The sequence below is a fragment of the Hemitrygon akajei genome, unplaced genomic scaffold (genome assembly GCF_048418815.1).
Source record: "Hemitrygon akajei unplaced genomic scaffold, sHemAka1.3 Scf000075, whole genome shotgun sequence".
NCBI lineage: Eukaryota > Metazoa > Chordata > Chondrichthyes > Myliobatiformes > Dasyatidae > Hemitrygon > Hemitrygon akajei.
In genome coordinates this window covers 229,221-247,556 of record NW_027331961.1, presented here as the reverse complement: position 1 = coordinate 247,556, position 18,336 = coordinate 229,221, and the positions used below count along the sequence as shown (strand labels likewise).

The 18,336-nt window shown below is 54.8% G+C and overlaps 2 protein-coding genes across 2 annotated transcripts in view; both read right to left on the bottom strand.

Annotated features, from left to right (window-relative positions):
* Positions 1–4,875: 4,875 nt before the first annotated feature.
* On the bottom strand, positions 4,876–6,275 carry LOC140722329 (ribonuclease inhibitor-like). Its single transcript, XM_073037105.1, has 3 exons — positions 6,066–6,275; positions 5,743–5,910; positions 4,876–5,578 (listed from the first exon to the last, which is right to left on the bottom strand). The coding sequence occupies exons 1-3, from the start codon at positions 6,230–6,232 to the stop codon at positions 5,488–5,490; spliced, it is 426 nt and encodes a 141-aa protein (XP_072893206.1). The 5' UTR covers positions 6,233–6,275; the 3' UTR covers positions 4,876–5,487.
* Positions 6,276–8,563: 2,288 nt separating this feature from the next.
* The window catches only part of LOC140722349 (NACHT, LRR and PYD domains-containing protein 3-like), a 74,555-nt gene continuing 64,782 nt past the window's right edge, over positions 8,564–18,336 (bottom strand). Inside the window, exons 8-9 of the mRNA XM_073037114.1 lie at positions 8,819–8,905; positions 8,564–8,663 (exon numbers count right to left, since the gene is read on the bottom strand). Coding sequence (XP_072893215.1) covers positions 8,564–8,663; positions 8,819–8,905 — 187 coding nt within the window. The remainder of the gene's footprint in view (positions 8,664–8,818; positions 8,906–18,336) is intronic.

Here is an 18,336-nt window from a genome sequence, read left to right as displayed (position 1 = left end):
GTTAGGGAATCGGCTGATTGGTAGGAGGCAGCGAGTGGGAATGAAAGGATCCTTTTCTGGTTGGCCGCCGGTAACCAGTGGTGTTCTGCAGGGGTCGATGTTGGGGCCTCTTCTTTTTGTGCTGTATATCAATGATTTAGACGATGGAATGGACGGCTTTGTTGCCAAGTTTGCAGGCGATACGAAGGTCGGTGGAGGGGCAGGTAGCGTTGAGGAAACAGGTAGGATGCAGAAGGACTTAGATGAGGAGAACGGGCGAGAGAGTGGCAAGTGAAACACAATGTTGGAAAATGCGCGGGGTCACGCACTTTGGTAGTTGAAGTAACTGTGCGGACTGTTTTCTAACTGGGGCGAAAATCGGAGAATCTGACATGCAAAGGGACGCATGCGCAGAAAGTTCACCTTGCAGGCAGTGGTGAGGATGACAAACGCCATGTCAGTATTCATCTGAAGAGGTCCAGACTCTTGGAGCAGGGATGTGATGCTGAGGCTTTATAAGGCACCGGCGAGGCCCCGCCTCGAGCACCGTGAACAGGTTTGGGCCCCTCGTCTACGGAAAGACTTCAGAAGGATTTCACTGGAGGGCCGCAAGGATGATTCTGGGAATGAAAGGGTTATCAGAGGAGTAATGTTGCTGTGAGGTCGAGACAGAGTCGATGTGAAGAGGATGCTCCCCATGGTGGGGGAGTCTCGGACAGCAGGGCACAGACTCAGAATAGAGGGGCGTCCGTTTACAACAGAGATGCGGAGAAATTTCTTTGGCCGGAGGGTGGTGATCGTGTGGAATGTATTTACCGCTGGCCCAGTGGAGTCCGGACCGTTGGGTGTATCTAAGACAGAGGCTGATGGGCTTTTGATTGGACACAGCATCAAAGGTCACGTGGACAAGGCTCCTCAGGGGTCACTGGCTCCAAAGGGTTCTTTCACCTCAAGCTGACCAATCACCCCCGGTTCATTACACGACACCCAATCTAGTGTCTAGGCTCAATGACAAATTACTGTAAAACGACATCTCTTAGGCACTCAACAAACTCTCTCCCTTGAGATCCATTACCAACCTGATTCTCCCAATCGACCTGCATGTTAAAATCTCCCATGACGATCATAACATTGCCCTTTTAAACAGCTTTTCTATTTCATAGAAACATAGAAAACCTGCAGCACAATACAGGCCCTTCGGCCCACAAAGTTGTGCCCAACATTTCCCTACCCTAGAAATGACTAGGCTTACCTATAGCCCTCTATTTTTCTAAGCTCCATGTACCTATCCAGAAGTCTCTTAAAAGCCCCTATCGTATCCACCTCCACCACCATTGCCGGCAGCCCATTCCACACACTCTCCACTCTGTGAGTAAAAAACTTACCCCTGACATCTCCTCTGTACCTACTCCCCAGCACCTTAAACCTGTGTCCTCTTGTGGCAACCATTTCAGCCCTGGGGAAAAGCCTCTGACTATCCACACGATCAATGCCTCTCATCGTCTTATACGCCTCTATCAGGTCACCTCTCATCCTCCGTCGCTCCGAGGAGAAAAGGCCGAGTTCACTCAACCTGTTCTCATAAGGCATGCTCCCCAATCCAGGCAGCATCCTTGTAAATCTCCTCTGCACCCTTTCTATGGCTTCCACATCCTTCCTGTAGTGAGGAGACCAGAACTGAGCACAATACTCCAAGCGGGGTCTGACCAGGGTCCGTTCCCATTGTAATCTTTGGCCCACATCCCAGCTACTGTTGGGAGACCTGTGTATAACTGCCAACAACGTCCTTTGACCGGTGCAGTTTCCTAACTCAACCCACAAGGACTCAACATCTTCCGATCCGATGTCACATTTTTCTACTGATATAATGCCATTCTTCACCAGCAGAGCGACACCAGCCCCTCTAACTACTGAGCCCTCTGATCAATTCCGGTTCGTTGAACAACTCCCAATCCGGAATAGCTCTACAGGGGCTGCTCCAGAAACCCATAGAACACTACAGGCCCTTCGGCCCACAATGTTCTGCCGACCCTCAAACCCTGCCTCCCATACAACCCCCCACCTTACATTCCTCCATATACCCGTCTAGTAGTCTCTTAAACTTCACTAGTGTATCTGCCTCCACCACTGACTCGGGCAGTGCATTCCACGCACCAACCACTCTCTGAGTGTAAAACCTTCCTCTAATATCCCCCTTGAACTTCCCTCCCCTTACCTTAAAGCGGGGAGTGGTCGCTCCGTGCCCTCCTGAAGTCAACAACCATCTCTTTTGTTCACATTCAGAGACAGGTTGTTGGCTCTGCACCGGTCCGTTAGCCACTGAACCTCCTCTCTGTAAGCTGACTCGTCGTTCTTGCTGAAAAGGGGAAGTACAACGAGATCTGGATCTGGATACTCCCCACCATAGGGAACATCCTCTCCAATGCCCTCCTTATCCAGTCCTTTCAACGTTCGGTAGTTTCAATGAGATCCCACCCTCCCCCCGCATTCTTCTAAATTCCAGTGAGTCCAGGCCTAAAGCTGCCAAACGCTCCTCATATGTTAACCCCTTCGTTCTCGCAAAATCTCTCTGGACTCTCTCCAACGACAACACATCCTTTCTGAGATGCATGGCCCAGAACTGTTGACAATACACCAAGTGCAGCTGACTAGTGTCTTATAAAGGCTCAGCGTTATCTGTCCGCTTTTATATTCTATTCCCTTTGAAATGACTAGTGGGGTTACCGCAAGGCTCGGTGCTGGGACCGCAGCTATTTACAATATGCATTAATGATTTAGATGAAGGGATTAAAAGTAACATTAGCAAATTTGCAGATGTCACAAAGCTGGATGGCAGTGTGAAATGTCAGGAGGATGTTATGAGAATGCAGGGTGACTTGGACAGGTTGGGTGAGTGGGCAGATGCATGGCAGATGCAGTTTAATGTGGATATATGTGAGGTTATCCACTTTGGTGGCAAGAACAGGAAGGCAGATTACTATCTGAATGGTGTCAAGTTAGGAAAAGGGGAAGTACAACGAGATCTAGGTGTCCTTGTTCATCAGTCACTGAAAGTAAGGGTGCAGGTACAGCAGGCAGTGAAGAAAGCTAATGGCATGTTGGCCTTCATAACAAGGGGAGTTGAGTACAGGAGTAAAGAGGTCCTTCTGCAGCTGTACAGGGCCCTGGTGAGACCCCACCTGGAGTATTGTGTGCAGTTTTGGTCTCCAAATTTGAGGAGGGACATTCTTGCTATTGAGGGAGTGCAGCGTAGATTCACGAGGTTAATTCCCGGAATGGCGGGACTGTCATATGTTGAAAGATTGGAGCGACTGGGCTTGTATACACTGGAATTTAGAAGGATGAGAGGGGATCTGATTGAAAAATATAAGATTATTAATGGATTGGACACGCTGGAGGCAGGAAACATGTTCCCGATGTTGGGGGAGTCCAGAACCAGAGGCCACAGTTAATGAATAAGGGGTAGGCCATTTAGAACGGAGTTGAGGAAAAACTTTTTCACCCAGAGAGTTGTGGATCTGTGGAATGCTCTGCCCCAGAAGGCAGTGGAGGCCAAGTCTCTGGATGCTTTCAAGAGAGAGTTAGATAGAGATAGCGGAGCACAGGGATATGGGGAGAGGGCAGGAACGTGGTACTGTTTGTGGATGGTCAGCCATGATCATAGTGAATGGCGGGTACCGGCTCGAAGGGCCGAATGGCCGACTCCTGCACCTATTGTCTATTGACTTCTGGTTGTGGTTTATTTAATCTGTTTTGGGACTGTGAATGTGCTAAAACATTTTGGGTTGATGTTTGTCAATTTATAGATCAATACATTAATATGGATTTTACTTTTTGTTTTGAAAACATTTCATTAGGGTTTACTAATAATACCAAATCTCATAGTAATCCTTATGCAGATGATACTCAGGTAGGTGGCGTTGTGGATAACGAAGTAGGTTTTCAAAGCTTGCAGAGAGATTTAGGCCAGCTAGAAGAGTGGGCTGAAAGATGGCAGATGGAGTTTAATGCTCATAATTGTGAGATGCTACATTTTCGTAGGACTAATCAAAATAGGACATGCAGTGTAAGTGGTAGGGCATTGAGGAATGCAGTAGAACAGAGCGATTTAGGAATAATGGTGCATAGTTCCCTGAAGGTGGAATCTCATGTGGATAGGGTGGTGAAGAAAGCTTTTGGTATGCAGGCCTTTATAAATCAGAGCATTGAGTATAGGAGTTGGGATGTAATGTTAAAATTGTACAAGGCATTGGTGAAACCGAATTTGGAGTATTGTGTACAGTTCTGGTCACCGAATTATAGGAAAGATGTCAACAAAATAGAGAGAGTACCGAGGAGATTTACTAGAATGTCACCTGGGTTTCAGCACCTAAGTTACAGGGAAAGGTTGAACAAGTTAGGTCTTTATTCTTTGGAGCGTGGAAGGTTGAGGGGGGACTTGATAGAGGTATTTAAAATTACGAGGGAGATAGATAGAGTTGACGTGGATATGCTTCTTCCATTGAGAGTAGGGGAGATTCAAACAAGAGGACATGAGTTGAGAATTAGGGGGCAAAACTTTAAGGGTAATTCGAGGGGGAATTTCTTTACTCAGAGAGTGGTAGCTGTGTGGAATGAGCTTCCAGTAGAAGTGGTTTAGGGAGGTTCGATATTGTCATTTAAAGTAAAATTGGATAGGTATATGGACAGGAAAGGAATGGAGGGTTATGGGCTGATTGCGGGTCGGAGGGACTAGGTGAGAGGAAGCGTTCGGCACGGACTAGAAGGGCCGAGATGGGCTGTTTCCGTGCTGTAATTGTTAGATGGTTACATGAGAAATAATCCTTTCTTTATCACAAATCTTTTGGTAATTTACGGCAAATTTTATTCTCCGTAAGTGTGAATAGAGCAATAAGAAACCTTCATTTATATTTTTTACGTCAGACTTCAGAACGATATAACTGACCGGCGACAAGGAGTGACCGGTTGAATAATCAGTCCCGTTTCTCACCGTCACTCTGCATCGGGGAACCGATGATTATAAAATCACACTTCAGGACCGTGTCCGGGATCGCTGCAGATCCAGGGTCACTGCCGAGGGATTTGTCCATTTAACATCATTATATCGGCCAGGCTGCCGAATGCACCGTCCTCAGCCAAGGGAGCAAAAGGATTCTCTCCCGGTATAATCCCCCCCACCCCGGAACACCGGTGTCCCAGACTGAGCCCCGGACCCCCGGGCCCCCGGGCTCTTCCTGTCCGGGTAATTCCCCGGCGTGTCACGTGGGGAGTCTCGAACACGCACTTCCGGCGGAAGCTGCCCCGCCGGACAACAGGCGGAAACACGTCACCGCGGGGACCGCTGCGAGCGACGCACACAGCGCGAGGCCCGAGCCGGTTCCGTTAAAACCGTTGGGAATCAACCCCGGCGCGCGGCCGTTAAAGGTAAGGGCGGGAGTTAAAGGGGAGGGCGGGGAGTCGGCCAAATGTCCCCATCCCGCGGGCGGGGATGTTCACACATTCAGATGTTCACACGATCTCCACTCTCAGTCCGGGTCTGGGTTCCCGCAGAGATCTCAGTTCCTTCTTCCCGGTCTCACTGAACGGATTCCCCCACAGCCTGAAACAGATGGGAGAATAAAGATGAAATAAACAGATTACACAACAGTGTCAGTAACAGGGGACCGGGGTTAATGTTTCAACAACACTCACAGACAAATATCACCAGAAAACCCGCGGATCCGCTGATATTTTATCACATTGAACATTAACACAAACACTCACCGGATCAGCTTCAGACTCGGGAGGGTCAGTATGAGGCGGCGGAGAGCGGGGACAGATCGGTCTGTCAGAGAGTTTGATCCCAGGTCCAGATCCGTCAGTGATGGGTTTGTATTGAGAGCGGAGACGAGATCCTCGGCACCAGAATCTGTGAGACCGACATCCCTCAGCCTGGAGATGAGAGAGAGTGAGGGTGAAGGACACAGAGAGACAGGAGACGGTACAAATCCCCAGAGTTTATCAGTAACACAATTACTGATCACATTAATGTTCAGTGTCAGACACCCAGTGACTGTAAACACAATCTCCCACAGTCTGGTACTTACCCCAGTCTCTGTATTTTACACTCCGGGTTCCTCAGAGCCGCAGACACCAGTTTCACTCCTGAATCTCCCAGTTTATTATAACTCAGGTTCAGCGCCGTCAGTGATGGGTTTGTACTGAGAGCGGAGACGAGATCCTCGGCACCAGAATCTGTGAGACCGACACCCATCAGCCTGGAGATGAGAGAGAGTGAGGGTGAAGGACACAGAGAGACAGGAGACGGTACAAATCCCCAGTGTTTATCAGTAACACAATTACTGATTTTTTTCTTCAGCACGACTGCGCAAGTCGGCCAGTGAGAAGAGCGAGAAGAGTTTAAAAGGAAGACAGATTTCCAGAGCGAGCGTCAGAGGAGCGGGAGACAGAGTAGGAAGGCTTTGGGCTCAACGGGGCTTCGGCGATAAAGGGTCGAGGCGAGGTAGGTTATCTGTTTACAACACAGACAGAGAGTATGTGTGTGAGGCTGGTTTTCTGTGCTCGGTGTCAGATGTGGGAGATCCTGGAGACTCCCAGCCTCCTGGACGGCAACATCTGCACCCGGTGTGTCGAGCTGCAGCTCCTTAGGGACCGAGTTCGGGAACTGGAGATGCAGCTCGATGACCTTCATCTGGTCAGGGAGAGCGAGGAGGTGATAGAGAGGAGTTACAGGCAGGTGGTCACACCGGGGCCACGGGAGACTGAAGAAGTGGGTCACAGTCAGGAGAGGGAAGGGCAAGAAGCAGGTACTAGAGAGTACCCCTGTGGCTATTCCCCTTGACGATAAGTACCCCTGTTCAAGTACTGCTGGAGAGGGGTGGGGACAGCCTACCTGGTGGAGGCAACAGTGGCCCTGTGGCTCAGAAGGGCAGGGAAAGGAAGAGGAAGACAGTAGTGATAGGTGACTCTGTTGTTTGAGGGCCAGATAGACGATTCTGTGGACGCAGGAAAGAAACGCGGATGGTCGTTTGCCTCCCAGGTGCCAGGGTCCGGGATGTTTCAGAACACGTCCAAGATATCCTGCGGTGGGAGGGAGAACAGCCAGAGGTCGTGGTACATATTGGTACCAGTGACATAGGTAGGAAAAGGGAAGAGGTCCTGAAAACAGAGTACAGGGAGTTCGGAGGGAAGTTGAGAAGCAGGACCGGCAAAGGTAGTAATCTCGGGATTACTGCCTGTGCCACGCGACAGTGAGTACAGGAATAGAATGAGGTGGAGGATGAATGCGTGGCTGAGGGATTGGAGCAGGAGGTAGGGATTCAGATTTCTGGATCACTGGGACCTCCTTTGGAGCAGCTGTGACCTGCACAAAAAGGACGGGTTGCACTTGAATGCCAGGGAAACCGATATCCTGGTTTGCTCAGGCTATTGGGGAGAATTTAAACTCGAATTGCTGGGAGGGGGTGGGAACTGAAATGAAGTGATGGCGGAAAGGGAGGTTGGCTCACAAATAGAGAAAATTTGGAGACAGCGCGAGAGGGAGGATAGGCAGGTGATAGAGAAGGGACGCTCTCAGACCGATGGTTTGAGGTGTGTCTATTTTAATGCAAGGAGTGTTGTGAACAAAGCGGATGAGCTTAGAGCGTGGATCAGTACTTGGAGATATGATGTGGTGGCCATTACAGAGACTCGGATGGTGCAGGGACAGGAATGTTTATTTCGAGTGCCCGGCTTTAGATGTTTCAGAAAGGACAGGGAGGGAGGCCACAGAGGTGGGGGCGTGGCACTGTTGATCAGAGATAGTGTCACGGCTGCAGAAAAGGAGGAAGTCATGGAGGGATTGTCTACAGTCTCTGTGGGTGGAGGTTAGGAACAGGAAGGGGTCAATAACTCTACTGGGTGTTTTGTATAGACCTCCCAACAGTAACAGGGACATCGAGGAGCAGATAGGGAGACAGATACTGGAAAGGAGTAACAATAACAGGGTTGTTGAGGTGGGAGATTTTAATTTCCCAAATATTGATTGGCATCTCCCTAGAGTGAAGGGTTTTGACGGGGTGGAGTTTGTTAGGTGTGTTCAGGAAGGTTTCCTGACACAATATGTATATAAGCCTACAAGAGGAGAGGCTGTACTTGATCCGGTATTGGGAAATGAACCTGGCCAGGTGTCAGGTCTCTCAGTGGGAGAGCATTTTGGAGATAGTGATCACAATTCTATCTCTTTTACCATAGCATTAGAGAGGGATAGGAACAGGCAAGTTAGGGAAACCTCTAATTGGAGTAAGGAGAACTATGAGCCTATCAGGCTGGAACTTGTAAGCATAAATTGGAAATTGATGTCCTCAGGGAAACGGACCAAAGAAATGTAGAAAATGTTCAAGGGATATTTGCGTGGGGTTCTGAGTAGGTACGTTCCATTGAGACGTGGAAAGGATGGTAGGGTACAAGATCCGTGGTGCACAAAGGCCGTTGTGAATCTAGTGAAGAAGAAAAGAAGAGCTTCCAAAAGGATCAAAAATTAGGTAATGATATGAATCTGGAAGATTATAAGGCTAGTCTGTCAGCGAGTTTGATATCTATCTATCTATCTATCTATCAGGTCCAGCCCTGTCAGTGATAGGTTTGTACTGAGAGCGGAGACGAGATCCTCGGCACCAGAATCTGTGAGACCGACACCCCCCAGCCTGGAGATGAGAGAGAGTGAGTGTGAAGGACACAGAGAGACAGGAGAAGGTACAAATCCCCAGTGTTTATCAGTAACACAATTACTGATCACATTAATGTTCAGTGTCAGACACCCAGTGACTGTAATCACAATCTCCCACAGTCTGGTACTTACCACAGTTTCTGTATTTTACACTCCGGGTTCTTCAGAGCCGCAGACACCAGTTTCACTCCAGAATCTCCCAGGTCATTCCCCCCGAGACTAAACACAAATAGACAGATTGATGAACATAATGATTAAAACCGTGGGTCTGAGGCAATTTCTCTCACTCGGATATTTCAGGAAACATTAAACCCTTTATTAATTCACTGATCATAATTCCCATCACTGTCAATGTCCCTCACTGCCGAGCTCCAATGAATTCACCAAATGTCAGTAATTTCGTCTGTCGGTGTGACCCTGTAAACTCCACATATTCTCTCTCATTCCCTGATGGTTAGAAAAGTGTTCCTGACTTGAGACTGTTGGAAAGGGCAGGGGTGAAGGGGAGAAAGTCAAACAGTGAGGAAGATTTGAGAATCGGGGAATGTCGATGGGAGATGGAGGAAGAGACGACACCTCAGGTAAAGGATGGAAAGACAAAGAAGGAAGTGGATATGGAAGAGAGATCACACAGGAGGAAGGGGGATGGGGGAGAGAGATCCCACAAGAAGAAGGGGGATGGGGGAGAGAGATCCCACAGGAGAAAGGAGGATGGGGGACAGAGATCCCACAGGAGGAAGGTGGATGGGGAAGAGAGATCCCGCAAGAGGAAGGGGGATGGGGGAGCGAGATCCCACAAGAGGAATGGGGATGGGGGTGAGTGATCCCAAAGGAGGAAGGGGGATGGGGGAGCGATATCACACAAGAGGAAGGGGGATGGGGGAGAGAGATCCCACAGGAGGAAGGGAGATTGGGGAGAGTGATCCCACAGGAGGAAGGGGGATGGGGGAGAGAGATCCCACAGGGGGAGAGAGATCCCACAGGAGGAAGGGGGATGGGGGAGAGAGATCCCACAGGAGGAAGGTGGATGGGGGAGAGAGATCCCACAGGAGGAAGGGGGATGGGGGAGAGAGAACCCACATGAGGAAGGGGAATGGGGGAGAGAGATCCCACGGGAGGAAGGGGGATGGGGGTGAGAAATCCCACAGGAGGAAGGTGGATGGGGGAGAGAGATCCCACAGGAGGAAGGGGGATGGGGGAGAGAGAACCCACATGAGGAAGGGGGATGGGGGAGAGAGATCCCACGGGAGGAAGGGGGATGGGGGTGAGAGATCCCACAGGGGGAAGGGGGATGGGGAGAGAGATCCCACAGGAGGAAGGGTGATGGGGGAGCGAGATCCCACAAGAGGAAGGGGTATTGGGGAGATAAATCCCACAGGAGGAAGGGGAGTGGGGGTGAGAGATCCCACAGGAGGAATAGGGATGGGGGAGAGTGATCCCACAGGAGGAATGGGGATGGGGGAGAGAGATCCCACAGGGGAGAGAGATACCACAGGAGGAAGGGGGATGGGGTAGATAGATCCCACAGGAGGAAGGGGGATGGAGGAGAGAGATCCCACAGCAGGAAGGGGGATGGGGGAGAGATATCCCTCAGCAGGAAGGGGGATGGGGAGAGAGATCCCACAGGAGGAAGGGTGATGGGGGAGCGAGATCCCACAAGAGGAAGGGGTATTGGGGAGATAAATCCCACAAGAGGAAGGGGAGTGGGGGTGAGAGATCCCACAGGAGGAATGGGGATGGGGGAGAGAGATCCCACAGGAGGAATGGGGATGGGGGAGAGAGAACCCACAGGTGGAAGGGGGATGGGGGAGAGAGATCCCACAAGAGGAAGGGGGATGGGGGAGAGAGATCCCACAGGAGGAAGGGGGATGGGGGAGAGAGATCCCACAGGAGGAAGGGGGATGGGGGAGAGAGATCCCACAAGAGGAAGGGGGATGGGGGAGAGAGATCCCACAGGAGGAAGGGGGATGGGGAAGGGAGATCCCACAGGAGGAAGGGGGATGGGGGAGAGAGATCCCACAAGAGGAAGGGGGGTGGGGGAGAGAGATCCCACAGGAGGAAGGGGGATGGGGGAGAGAGATCCCACAGGTGGAAGGGGGATGGGGGAGAGAGATCCCACAAGAGGAAGGGGGATGGGGGAGAGAGATCCCACAGGAGGAAGGGGGATGGGGAAGGGAGATCCCACAGGAGGAAGGGGGATGGGGGAGAGAGATCCCACAAGAGGAAGGGGGGTGGGGGAGAGAGATCCCACAGGAGGAAGGGGGATGGGGGAGAGAGATACCACAGGGGGAGAGAGATCCCACAGGAGGAAGGGGGATGGGGGAGAGAGATACCACAGGAGGAAGGGGGATGGGGTTGATAGATCCCACAGGAGGAAGGGGGATGGGGGAGAGAGATCCCAAAGGGGGAGAGAGATACCACAGGAGGAAGGGGGATGGGGGAGATAGATCCCACAGGAGCAAGGGGGATGGGGGAGACAGATCCCACAGGGGGTGAGAGATACCACAGGAGGAAGGGGGATGGGGTTGATAAATCCCACAGGAGGAAGGGGGAAGGGGGAGAGAGATCCCACAGGAGGAAGGTGGATGGGGAAGAGAGATACCACAGGAGGAAGGGGGATGGGGGAGAGAGATCCCACAGGAGGAAGTGGGATGGGGGAGTGTGATCACACAGGAGGAAGGGGGATGGGGGAGAGAGATACCACAGGAGGAAGGTGGATGGGGAAGAGAGATACCACAGGAGGAAGGGGGATGGGGGAGAGAGATCCCACAGGAGGAAGTGGGATGGGGGAGTGTGATCACACAGGAGGAAGGGGGATGGGGGTGAGAAATCCCACAGGAGGAAGGTGGATGGGGGAGAGAGATCCCACAGGAGGAAGGGGGATGGGGGAGAGAGAACCCACATGAGGAAGGGGGATGGGGGAGAGAGATCCCACGGGAGGAAGGGGGATGGGGGTGAGAGATCCCACAGGGGGAAGGGGGATGGGGAGAGAGATCCCACAGGAGGAAGGGTGATGGGGGAGCGAGATCCCACAAGAGGAAGGGGTATTGGGGAGATAAATCCCACAGGAGGAAGGGGAGTGGGGGTGAGAGATCCCACAGGAGGAATAGGGATGGGGGAGAGAGATCCCACAGGAGGAATGGGGATGGGGGAGAGAGATCCCACAGGGGAGAGAGATACCACAGGAGGAAGGGGGATGGGGTAGATAGATCCCACAGGAGGAAGGGGGATGGAGGAGAGAGATCCCACAGCAGGAAGGGGGATGGGGGAGAGATATCCCTCAGCAGGAAGGGGGATGGGGAGAGAGATCCCACAGGAGGAAGGGTGATGGGGGAGCGAGATCCCACAAGAGGAAGGGGTATTGGGGAGATAAATCCCACAGGAGGAAGGGGAGTGGGGGTGAGAGATCCCACAGGAGGAATGGGGATGGGGGAGAGAGATCCCACAGGAGGAATGGGGATGGGGGAGAGAGAACCCACAGGTGGAAGGGGGATGGGGGAGAGAGATCCCACAAGAGGAAGGGGGATGGGGGAGAGAGATCCCACAGGAGGAAGGGGGATGGGGGAGAGAGATCCCACAGGAGGAAGGGGGATGGGGGAGAGAGATCCCACAAGAGGAAGGGGGATGGGGGAGAGAGATCCCACAGGAGGAAGGGGGATGGGGAAGGGAGATCCCACAGGCGGAAGGGGGATGGGGGAGAGAGATCCCACAAGAGGAAGGGGGGTGGGGGAGAGAGATCCCACAGGAGGAAGGGGGATGGGGGAGAGAGATCCCACAGGTGGAAGGGGGATGGGGGAGAGAGATCCCACAAGAGGAAGGGGGATGGGGGAGAGAGATCCCACAGGAGGAAGGGGGATGGGGAAGGGAGATCCCACAGGAGGAAGGGGGATGGGGGAGAGAGATCCCACAAGAGGAAGGGGGGTGGGGGAGAGAGACCCCACAGGAGGAAGGGGGATGGGGGAGAGAGATACCACAGGGAGAGAGAGATCCCACAGGAGGAAGGGGGATGGGGGAGAGAGATACCACAGGAGGAAGGGGGATGGGGTTGATAGATCCCACAGGAGGAAGGGGGATGGGGGAGAGAGATCCCAAAGGGGGAGAGAGATACCACAGGAGGAAGGGGGATGGGGGAGATAGATCCCACAGGAGCAAGGGGGATGGGGGAGACAGATCCCACAGGGGGTGAGAGATACCACAGGAGGAAGGGGGATGGGGTTGATAAATCCCACAGGAGGAAGGGGGAAGGGGGAGAGAGATCCCACAGGAGGAAGGTCGATGGGGAAGAGAGATACCACAGGAGGAAGGGGGATGGGGGAGAGAGATCCCACAGGAGGAAGTGGGATGGGGGAGAGAGATCCCACAGGAGGAAGGTGGATGGGGAAGAGAGATACCACAGGAGGAAGGGGGATGGGGGAGAGAGATCCCACAGGAGGAAGTGGGATGGGGGAGTGTGATCACACAGGAGGAAGGGGGATGGGGGAGAGAGATACCACAGGAGGAAGGGGGATGGGGGAGAGAGATCCCACAGGAGGAAGGGGGATGGGGGAGAGAGATCCCACAGGAGGAAGTGGGATGGGGGAGTGTGATCACACAGGAGGAAGGGGGATGGGGGAGAGAGATCCCACAGGAGGAAGGGGGATGGGGGAGAGAGATCCCAATGGAGGAAGGGGGATGGGGGAGAGGGATTCCACAAGAGGAAGGGGGGTGGGGGAGAGAGTTCCCGCAGGAGGAAGGGGGATATGGGAGAGAGATCCCGCAGGAGGAAGGGGGGTGGGGGAGATAGATCCCACAGGAGGAAGGGGGATGGGGAGAGAGATCCCGCAGGAGGAAGGGGGATGGGGGAGAGAGATCCCACAGGATGAAGGGGGATGGGGGAGATAGATCCCACAGGAGCAAGGGGGATGGGGGAGACAGATCCCACAGGGGGAGAGAGATACCACAGGAGGAAGGGGGATGGGGTAGATAGATCCCACAGGAGGAAGGGGGATGGGGGAGAGAGATCCCACAGCAGGAAGGGGGATGGGGGAGTGTGATCACACAGGACGAAGGGGGATGGGGGAGAGAGATACCACGGGAGGAAGGTGGATGGGGAAGAGAGATCCCACAGGGGGACAGAGAACCCACAGGAGGAAGGGGATGGGGGCGAGAGACCCCAGAGGAGGAAGGGGAGTGGGGGAAAGAGTTCCCAGAGGAGGAAGGGGGATGGGGGAGTCTGATCCCACAGGAGGAAGGGTGATGGGGGAGAGAGATCCCACAGCAGGAAGGGGAATGGGGGAGAGATATCCCTCAGCAGGAAGGGGGATGGGGGAGTGTGATCACACAGGACGAAGGGGGATGGGGGAGAGAGATACCACGGGAGGAAGGGGGATGGGGGAGAGAGATACCACAGGGGGAGAGAGATACCACAGGAGGAAGGGGGATGGGGTAGATAGATCCCACAGGAGGAAGGGGGATGGGGGAGAGAGATCCCACAGCAGGAAGGGGGATGGGGTAGATAGATCCCACAGGAGGAAGGGGGATGGGGGAGAGAGATCCCACAGCAGGAAGGGGGATGGCGGAGAGAGAACCCACAGGAGGAAGGGGGATGGGGTTGATAAATCCCACAGGAGGAAGGGGGAAGGGGGATAGAGATCCCACAGGAGGAAGGTGGATGGGGAAGAGAGATACCACAGGAGGAAGGGGGATGGGGGAGAGAGATCCCACAGGAGGAAGTGGGATGGGGGAGTGTGATCACACAGGAGGAAGGGGGATGGGGGAGAGAGATACCACAGGAGGAAGGTGGATGGGGAAGAGAGATACCACAGGAGGAAGGGGGATGGGGGAGAGAGATCCCACAGGAGGAAGTGGGATGGGGGAGTGTGATCACACAGGAGGAAGGGGGATGGGGGAGAGAGATACCACAGGAGGAAGGGGGATGGGGGAGAGAGATCCCACAGGAGGAAGGGGGATGGGGGAGAGAGATCCCACAGGAGGAAGTGGGATGGGGGAGTGTGATCACACAGGAGGAAGGGGGATGGGGGAGAGAGATCCCACAGGAGGAAGGGGGATGGGGGAGAGAGATCCCACAGGAGGAAGGGGGATGGGGGAGAGAGATCCCACAGGAGGAAGTGGGATGGGGGAGTGTGATCACACAGGAGGAAGGGGGATGGGGGAGAGAGATCCCACAGGAGGAAGGGGGATGGGGGAGAGAGATCCCACAGGAGGAAGGGGGATGGGGGAGAGAGATACCACAGGAGGAAGGGGGATGGGGGAGAGAGATCCCACAGGAGGAAGTGGGATGGGGGAGAGAGATCCCACAGGAGGAAGGGGGATGGGGGAGAGAGATCCCACAGGAGGAAGTGGGATGGGGGAGTGTGATCACACAGGAGGAAGGGGGATGGGGGAGAGAGATCCCACAGGAGGAAGGGGGATGGGGGAGAGAGATACCACAGGAGGAAGGGGGATGGGGGAGAGAGATACCACAGGAGGAAGGGGGATGGGGGAGAGAGATCCCACAGGAGGAAGTGGGATGGGGGAGTGTGATCACACAGGAGGAAGGGGGATGGGGGAGAGAGATACCACAGGAGGAAGGTGGATGGGGAAGAGAGATACCACAGGAGGAAGGGGGATGGGGGAGAGAGATCCCACAGGAGGAAGTGGGATGGGGGAGTGTGATCACACAGGAGGAAGGGGGATGGGGGAGAGAGATACCACAGGAGGAAGGGGGATGGGGGAGAGAGATCCCACAGGAGGAAGGGGGATGGGGGAGAGAGATCCCACAGGAGGAAGTGGGATGGGGGAGTGTGATCACACAGGAGGAAGGGGGATGGGGGAGAGAGATCCCACAGGAGGAAGGGGGATGGGGGAGAGAGATCCCACAGGAGGAAGTGGGATGGGGGAGTGTGATCACACAGGAGGAAGGGGGATGGGGGAGAGAGATCCCACAGGAGGAAGGGGGATGGGGGAGAGAGATCCCACAGGAGGAAGGGGGATGGGGGAGAGGGATTCCACAAGAGGAAGGGGGGTGGGGGAGAGAGTTCCCGCAGGAGGAAGGGGGATATGGGAGAGAGATCCCGCAGGAGGAAGGGGGGTGGGGGAGATAGATCCCACAGGAGGAAGGGGGATGGGGAGAGAGATCCCGCAGGAGGAAGGGGGATGGGGGAGAGAGATCCCACAGGATGAAGGGGGATGGGGGAGATAGATCCCACAGGAGCAAGGGGGATGGGGGAGACAGATCCCACAGGGGGAGAGAGATACCACAGGAGGAAGGGGGATGGGGTAGATAGATCCCACAGGAGGAAGGGGGATGGGGGAGAGAGATCCCACAGCAGGAAGGGGGATGGGGGAGTGTGATCACACAGGACGAAGGGGGATGGGGGAGAGAGATACCACGGGAGGAAGGTGGATGGGGAAGAGAGATCCCACAGGGGGACAGAGAACCCACAGGAGGAAGGGGATGGGGGAGAGAGATCCCACAGGAGGAAGGGGGATGGGGGAGAGAGAACCCACATGAGGAAGGGGGATGGGGGAGAGAGATCCCACGGGAGGAAGGGGGATGGGGGTGAGAGATCCCACAGGGGGAAGGGGGATGGGGAGAGAGATCCCACAGGAGGAAGGGTGATGGGGGAGCGAGATCCCACAAGAGGAAGGGGTATTGGGGAGATAAATCCCACAGGAGGAAGGGGAGTGGGGGTGAGAGATCCCACAGGAGGAATAGGGATGGGGGAGAGTGATCCCACAGGAGGAATGGGGATGGGGGAGAGAGATCCCACAGGGGAGAGAGATACCACAGGAGGAAGGGGGATGGGGTAGATAGATCCCACAGGAGGAAGGGGGATGGAGGAGAGAGATCCCACAGCAGGAAGGGGGATGGGGGAGAGATATCCCTCAGCAGGAAGGGGGATGGGGAGAGAGATCCCACAGGAGGAAGGGTGATGGGGGAGCGAGATCCCACAAGAGGAAGGGGTATTGGGGAGATAAATCCCACAGGAGGAAGGGGAGTGGGGGTGAGAGATCCCACAGGAGGAATGGGGATGGGGGAGAGAGATCCCACAGGAGGAATGGGGATGGGGGAGAGAGAACCCACAGGTGGAAGGGGGATGGGGGAGAGAGATCCCACAAGAGGAAGGGGGATGGGGGAGAGAGATCCCACAGGAGGAAGGGGGATGGGGGAGAGAGATCCCACAGGAGGAAGGGGGATGGGGGAGAGAGATCCCACAAGAGGAAGGGGGATGGGGGAGAGAGATCCCACAGGAGGAAGGGGGATGGGGAAGGGAGATCCCACAGGAGGAAGGGGGATGGGGGAGAGAGATCCCACAAGAGGAAGGGGGGTGGGGGAGAGAGATCCCACAGGAGGAAGGGGGATGGGGGAGAGAGATCCCACAGGTGGAAGGGGGATGGGGGAGAGAGATCCCACAAGAGGAAGGGGGATGGGGGAGAGAGATCCCACAGGAGGAAGGGGGATGGGGAAGGGAGATCCCACAGGAGGAAGGGGGATGGGGGAGAGAGATCCCACAAGAGGAAGGGGGGTGGGGGAGAGAGATCCCACAGGAGGAAGGGGGATGGGGGAGAGAGATACCACAGGGGGAGAGAGATCCCACAGGAGGAAGGGGGATGGGGGAGAGAGATACCACAGGAGGAAGGGGGATGGGGTTGATAGATCCCACAGGAGGAAGGGGGATGGGGGAGAGAGATCCCAAAGGGGGAGAGAGATACCACAGGAGGAAGGGGGATGGGGGAGATAGATCCCACAGGAGCAAGGGGGATGGGGGAGACAGATCCCACAGGGGGTGAGAGATACCACAGGAGGAAGGGGGATGGGGTTGATAAATCCCACAGGAGGAAGGGGGAAGGGGGAGAGAGATCCCACAGGAGGAAGGTGGATGGGGAAGAGAGATACCACAGGATGAAGGGGGATGGGGGAGAGAGATCCCACAGGAGGAAGTGGGATGGGGGAGTGTGATCACACAGGAGGAAGGGGGATGGGGGAGAGAGATACCACAGGAGGAAGGTGGATGGGGAAGAGAGATACCACAGGAGGAAGGGGGATGGGGGAGAGAGATCCCACAGGAGGAAGTGGGATGGGGGAGTGTGATCACACAGGAGGAAGGGGGATGGGGGTGAGAAATCCCACAGGAGGAAGGTGGATGGGGGAGAGAGATCCCACAGGAGGAAGGGGGATGGGGGAGAGAGAACCCACATGAGGAAGGGGGATGGGGGAGAGAGATCCCACAGGAGGAAGGGTGATGGGGGAGCGAGATCCCACAAGAGGAAGGGGTATTGGGGAGATAAATCCCACAGGAGGAAGGGGAGTGGGGGTGAGAGATCCCACAGGAGGAATAGGGATGGGGGAGAGTGATCCCACAGGAGGAATGGGGATGGGGGAGAGAGATCCCACAGGGGAGAGAGATACCACAGGAGGAAGGGGGATGGGGTAGATAGATCCCACAGGAGGAAGGGGGATGGAGGAGAGAGATCCCACAGCAGGAAGGGGGATGGGGGAGAGATATCCCTCAGCAGGAAGGGGGATGGGGAGAGAGATCCCACAGGAGGAAGGGTGATGGGGGAGCGAGATCCCACAAGAGGAAGGGGTATTGGGGAGATAAATCCCACAGGAGGAAGGGGAGTGGGGGTGAGAGATCCCACAGGAGGAATGGGGATGGGGGAGAGAG

Excerpts from the sequence above, each read along its gene's own strand:
- LOC140722329 (XM_073037105.1), bottom strand. The coding sequence starts at position 6,232 with ATGGGTGTCGGTCTCACAGATTCTGGTGCCGAGGATCTCGTCTCCGCT. Across the intron at positions 5,911-6,065 it reads TGTAAAATACAGAGACTGGG|GCTGAGGGATGTCGGTCTCA; the intron begins GTAAGTACCAGA and ends TCTCATCTCCAG. Across the intron at positions 5,579-5,742 it reads CCGAGTCTGAAGCTGATCCG|GCTGTGGGGGAATCCGTTCA; the intron begins GTGAGTGTTTGT and ends CATCTGTTTCAG.